The sequence below is a fragment of the Chlamydotis macqueenii genome, chromosome W, assembly GCF_036417535.1.
Source record: "Chlamydotis macqueenii isolate bChlMac1 chromosome W, bChlMac1.mat, whole genome shotgun sequence".
In the NCBI taxonomy this organism is placed as follows: Eukaryota; Metazoa; Chordata; class Aves; order Otidiformes; family Otididae; genus Chlamydotis; species Chlamydotis macqueenii.
In genome coordinates, this window is record NC_141592.1 from 7,667,083 (window position 1) to 7,673,176 (window position 6,094).

The 6,094-nt window shown below is 52.9% G+C and overlaps 1 protein-coding gene across 1 annotated transcript; it reads right to left on the bottom strand.

Moving 5' to 3' along the window:
• Positions 1-2,998: 2,998 nt before the first annotated feature.
• On the bottom strand, positions 2,999-5,213 carry LOC147596576 (endogenous retrovirus group K member 10 Gag polyprotein-like). The gene is made up of 2 exons (XM_086769593.1): positions 5,181-5,213; positions 2,999-3,793 (listed from the first exon to the last, which is right to left on the bottom strand). Exons 1-2 carry the CDS (start codon positions 5,196-5,198, stop codon positions 3,026-3,028), a joined length of 786 nt encoding a protein of 261 aa, XP_086625719.1. The 5' UTR covers positions 5,199-5,213; the 3' UTR covers positions 2,999-3,025.
• Positions 5,214-6,094: the final 881 nt, after the last annotated feature.

Consider the following 6,094-nt stretch of genomic DNA (forward strand, 5'->3'; position numbering starts at 1 on the left):
GAATCCGCTGATGTGGAACTTCGGGGTGCGGACGAGGTGCTTGCCGACTTGTCATCCTCTCTTGTCACCGGGGCGTACGGATCACGGGGGTGTTCGATAATCCGATCCTGTGGACAAAAACTCGCAGTTTTCATTAGCTTTATTCTGGAGGTCCGGTTTAATTGACTTAAGCGGACACCATTTGATTCTGCCATCTTTTTTGACAGCAGCATACCCTCGCCCTGTTAGAACTAGACTCCACCCTCGTTCCCATTCTCCCAACTCATTTCTAATTGTAACCAATGGGCCTTCTTCCAGTGCTCGAGTGGCCCAATGTTTCTGGGTGGGGCTATTCACCTCTTCCCCCCTGGGGAATTGGTTTAATGCTAACAAAGCGGTCGCCAGAAGGCGTGTTTGGTCCCCTGAAGGAATGGCGTTGGTAAAACCTTCTGTTTTTGCTAGAACTTCTAATTTAGATTTTAGAGTTTGGTTTGCCCGTTCAACTATGGCTTGTCCCGTGCTGTTGTACGGGATACCGTGTATTAGAGTAATACCCCATTTCAAAGCAAATGCTTGGACTGGTTTAGAAACGAAATTCGGATCGTTGTCCGTTTTGATCTGATTAGGGACGCCAAGCCACGCCATGGCTGTCAGCCAATGTTGGATGGTCGCTTTGGAGTCAGTCTTAAGGTGTTGTGTGGCTACGATCACTCCGCTATACGTGTCTACAGTTACCGCTAGCCACGCTCGAGGCTTCAGTAGCTGACACAGCGTAAAGTCCGTTTGCCACACCTCAGAGGCTTTAAGACCTCTGGGGTTGACTCCACTGGACCATAGTGGCGCTTTCTGACAGTGGGGACACGTAGCTACTACGTGTTTCGCGTCCGTGACTGAAATCCCACATGTCTTCGCTAGCGCTTTAGCTCCAATATGGAGAGACTCATGTAGCTGACGGGCATCTCTTAGCGTCCACAGCCCTTTTGCAGCGGCGTCTGCTTTGTCGTTACCAGTTTGGAAGAATCCCTTGATTGGACTGTGACTGTTGACGTGGATGACCGATATGGTGCCCTTTCGGGAAGAAAGTGCTTCTTCTAGCATCAATGCTGTTGTGGATGTTGACACGCCAGGCCCCGACATGGCCAACCAAAGTTTAGCCACGAACATCGAATCGGTCACAATGTTAAGGTGTTCTGTCGGGAACAGTCTGCAGGCTAGTACTACTGCTGTTGCTTCTAGCTGCTGGACTGAAAGCGCACGATCGGTCGATTTAATGCAGCGCCATTCTCCTTCCGATTGCCATACTGCTGCTGCGGTTGAGGTCGCCGAGGATGCATCTGTGAAGACCGTTGGTCCCTGTTGGGGCCGGTCCATGATTTTTCGTGGAAGGTCGATATCGACAATTGCCAGCATTTGAGTCCAAGGGGGCTTTACAGCGTACTGGATTTCTCCTCCAAATCCGACGAGGGCTATGGCTAAATGTTCTGACATTGCCACTGACTGCGTTGGAAGCTGTTTGCGGAAGGGTAGGTATATTCTGGCGGGTTCGATGCCTAGATGTCTCAGGGCGAGTTTTCTGCCTTTCATGATGAGGTTGCCAAGACACTCGACTCCTGGAGAGAATGCACGCGATGGCTTTCCCAGGACTATCCATTGTATTGGCTGCGCTTTTTCAGGGGGACCCTGGGCTAGTGCCCCTACTCCCCCTTTTTCCGTGAAGTGTACATACAGATCGAGCAGTGCACCTGGGTTCCATCTGGCGAGCGTGCCTGACGATACCTGTTGCTCGATGAAGTCGAGGGAGTTCATTGCTTCCGTCGTCAGAGTTTTTTGCTCCCATGGGTTTTTTCCTTTTAGAAGATCGTACAAGGGGGCCATGGTTTCTGGAGGGATCAAGACGATGTTACGAAGCCATTGCAAGGACCCCACTAGCTGTTGCATGTCATGGAGCGTTTTGATACGCCGACGGATCTTTATTTGGGGAGGGGTTATGTAAGAACCTGTAATTCCCACTCCCAAAAAACTCACACATGGTCCTCTTTTGATTTTTGCGCTCGCAATTTCGAATCCGTTAGTTTTTAAAGTTTCCGAGACCGTTGACACCAGTTGGTCCACTTGACTTCCTGACGGTGCGGCGATCAAGATATCATCCATATATTGAATGATAGTGGCGGTTGGGTCACTGCGCTGAACCGGTGCCAGCGCCTGGTCCACTGTGATCTGGCAGATAGTGGGTGAGTTGATCATTCCTTGAGGCAGCACTTTCCACTGGAAGCGCAGGTTGGGGCGTTGGCTGTTCGGGAACACGACAGAAAAAGAAAACCGCTCTTTGTCCTCTTCATGCAGGGGTATCGAAAAGAAACAGTCCTTAATGTCAAGGACAGCGCAAGGTTGTCCTTCTGGTATCATAGAGTTCATGGGCAACAGCGTTTGGACAGGACCCATTGGTTGAATTCTCTTATTTACTTCACACAGGTCATGGAGGAGGCGAAACCCCTCGCCAGATCGTTTGGGTATTACAAAAACTGGGGTGTTCCACGGGCTAGTGGAAGGCTCTATGTGACCTCGTTGTAGTTCGCGGTCAAGTAGCTCAAGAAGAGCGTCCATTCGAGGCTTTGATAGGGGCCACTGCTCGACCCACACTGGATCGGACGATTTCCATGTCAGTCTGATTGGTGGGAGTGGGTATGCGGCAGTGGCCCTTATGGTAAATTTGTCACCCTGGCTTTTAGTAGGGCTAGAGCGTCCCTTCCCAACAGGGGTGGGACTCCTGACATGACATATGGGAAGAGGGTAATAGTTTTCTCCGGTCCCTTTTCAGTGTGAAGCGTGATTGCTACCAATTGAGCACTCTTCCGGGCTTGGGTTAATCCCCCGACTCCACCCACCATGGGGGCGCCTTCCAATTTCCAATGCGGGGGCCAATTCGTCTCAGGGATAACTGTAACATCTGCTCCAGTGTCGATCAAAAAGGGGACACTAATAGTGGTGTCATTTAAGGCATTATAGAGGGAACAGATCCCCCACACCACTGGCGGGTTGTCACACTTTACTGCCAGGGCCACCCTGGGGTCCCGCCCCCAAAGGGTGGTCCTTGCTGTTCCTGAGATGGGGGCAGATTCGGCTGGACCGTTGGTTGAGCCATAAAGTTGGTTGCTTCTCGAGGGGGCAGCGGGTTCGGGAGCGTTTCGCCCCATCTGGGGTTGGCACAATTGGGCCGCCTCGTGTCCCAAGTGGGAGAGGGCTGTGTGCAGCCCAGGTGCCCTCTCCCCCTCCCGTTTCCCTGGATTTTAGATCTGCATTCTTTAGCGAAATGCCCTTTCTTTCCACAGGCCCAACACGGTCCTCTGGGTCGATTTTGGCGCGGGGGGGGTGCTGTTGGCAGGTTCCCCAACCGAGGGCAGTTTGCTACAACGTGGCCCACCTGGCCGCATTTAAAACATGCCATCACGTTAGCTATTGCGGTGCGGACAGCCACCTGGATCAGGGCTGAATGCTCTTCGTTCGTGACATACTTAATCGTGTCCGCGATACTCGACCCCATTGGCAGTGATCGTAGGATTTCTTTGGTTGCTGAATTACACTGCTGACGTAAGCACTCTGCTACAACCGGGCCTTTCGCTTCCGAAGGCAGGGTCGAGGAGTCGATCGCTGTCTGGAGGCGATCCACAAATTGCGCAAAGCTTTCGCTTTCTTTTTGCTTTACTGTGGACCAGGGTGACGGCTTGACAATAGCTCTAGAGGCTGTGCGAATAGCTTCTCTGGCCGCACGCGTAGTTGTCATAACTTCATGGGCCCGCATGCCCTGGGCCTGCGCCTGGGGGGTAATCATTGTCGGGTCTGAACCCATCAGCCGCTGCAGGCTGGAGCCGTGTAGCGGGTGATCCGCCCCGGTTACTTGGGCTAGTTGCTTCGTACAGTTGTCCTCCCATTCTTGTTTAAAAACGATCATCCCTGCCCCGTCAAAGATCAGTCTACAAGTTTGTTTTATATCAAATGGGAGCATGTCGTCTCCCCCAAAGACGCCGTCTATGAGGGTGGAGACCAGGGCAGAATTGAGCCCTTTGTCCACAATTGCTTTAACAATCGCTTGTATATCCTTGGGGTTTATTGGCGAGTAGACCCTTTGTCCCCCGTCTGCCACCCGGACCGGGAACGCCAGCGTGGCCAATGGGACCCAATCGGCACAGGCAATATTTATTTTCTTCCAATCCGTGAGAGGAATTTTTTGCCTTCGCGATTCCTTTTTATTTTGGATGTGGGTATTTTTGCTTTTGACTCTATTTACCCTCATGTCCTCCTCCTCTGAGTTTGAATCAGTTGCAAGCCAGTCGTCCGAGCTGCTATCTGATCCGGAGTCGGAACTCGACTGACCGGTTTTTCTCGTTGGGCTCCGGCCCCGCCCACTTCCCTTGCGGGCGGACCGTTCCCTCCCTCTTGGCTCGCCCCTCCTTCTGCTCGGCGGGGTGTTTGCCCTATGAGGGCGTGTTTTCAGATGGGCGCTCTGATTGGCTCTCCGCCCCTCGCTCGCGCTCCTCTCCTCTTTCCGGTCGCCTCCACCACTCTTCTCGTTCTCCTCCCCTTCCGGTTCGTGTGCGCTTGTTAGTTCAAGCGCTTCCTCCGTTTTCCCGCCGGGGACGTCTTTGTCCCGCCCTCCCCCCTGGGGTTCGGCGCCATTTTGGGGCGCATAAGGCGGCGGTATTTCCCGGGCTTCGGCGCCCCTGGCTTCCTCAGCTAACCCACTCCAGAAGGACAGTGTGCACTTCTGCCCCTCCGTAAGCGGGTCAGGGTTCGGGGGATCAGGGGTCGAAGGGCTCAGGGGTAGAGGGGGTGTATTGCCCTCTCGTAAGTCTTTAGACTCTGCGGAATCATTGCCGTTTGGGGGGGTGCGGAGTCTGCGTGGCTGCCCCAACTCCCAATTTCGGGGTGACCAACAAACAGTCCATTGCCGCCCTCCAGGTTTCCTGCTCTTGTAAGGCCTTCTGCAGGGCCTGTACGACTTTCCCCCACGACTTAAGGTTTTTCCCACTACCCGAGGACATCGTCTCCTCGGCTAATGCTTTAGTGCATTTATCCCACACTTCAGGGTGGAGAATATCCACTGGCTGGTCAATGGCCCCAATCTGTAAAAGCCTCGCAACTGCGAGAGTAAAATCTTGGGGCTTACAATCAATACCCCACTGCTTATGTAATTGTGATACGACCTTCACAAGGGCTTCCATCCTCCTTGTTGGTCCGGGAGCGTCCTCCCCGCCGGGCTGGTCCTGCCGCTCCGGCCGCCGTTCACCCGTCCAGGCGATTTTCCCGGGTTTCGGCACCACTTGTTGCCTTTGTTGGCGTGGTGACCTGGTTCAGGAACGGCACGGCGACCACCCCCAGGCCGCTCGGTCCATCAGCTCGCAGACACCAATGTGGTGGACGGCAAATGGCATTTATTGGTAGGTAACACGGCCTTATATAGCTTGGGTTTACAACGTCACTGCCGTCTGCTTACATCATAGACTAAACGCTATTGGCTATCATAGACTAAACGCTATTGGCTATCCGGAGAGGGGTCCTATCTTCCCGTACAGCGCGATATCTTCCGGTCGCCAGACCCTAGCTGCCTACAGATATGGACCTGTTGGAGCGAGTCCAGAGGAGGCCATGAAGACGATAAGAGGGCTGGAGTACCTCTCCTATGAGGACAGGCTGAGAATTTGGATGGGGCTTTGAGAAACTTGGCCTAGTGGAAGGTGTCCCTGCCCAGGGCAGGGGAGTTGGAACTAGGTGGTCTTTAAGGTCCCTTCCAACCCAAACCTTTCTATGATTAGCAGCATTAGCACCTGGTACTTCACTCTCAACAAACCAACGGAGTCTGGTCTGTATTTATAGATGTTTTCCATCTGGATTCAGAATAATCAAAGAACCAAACTGTGACAGCGATGAGCCCTTCACCTCTTAAATCAGTGGAGGTGGCTCATGCAGGTGGCAATGTGCTAATGGATGTGCTATTGGGATTATCGCAGGGGAATGACATATCAAGAAAGGTACAACTGATACAGGGAATTAACTGTCTGCTAAATATTGCTTGATTTAGGAGACTAACTGTCTGCTAGACAATGCCTAACAATCCTGT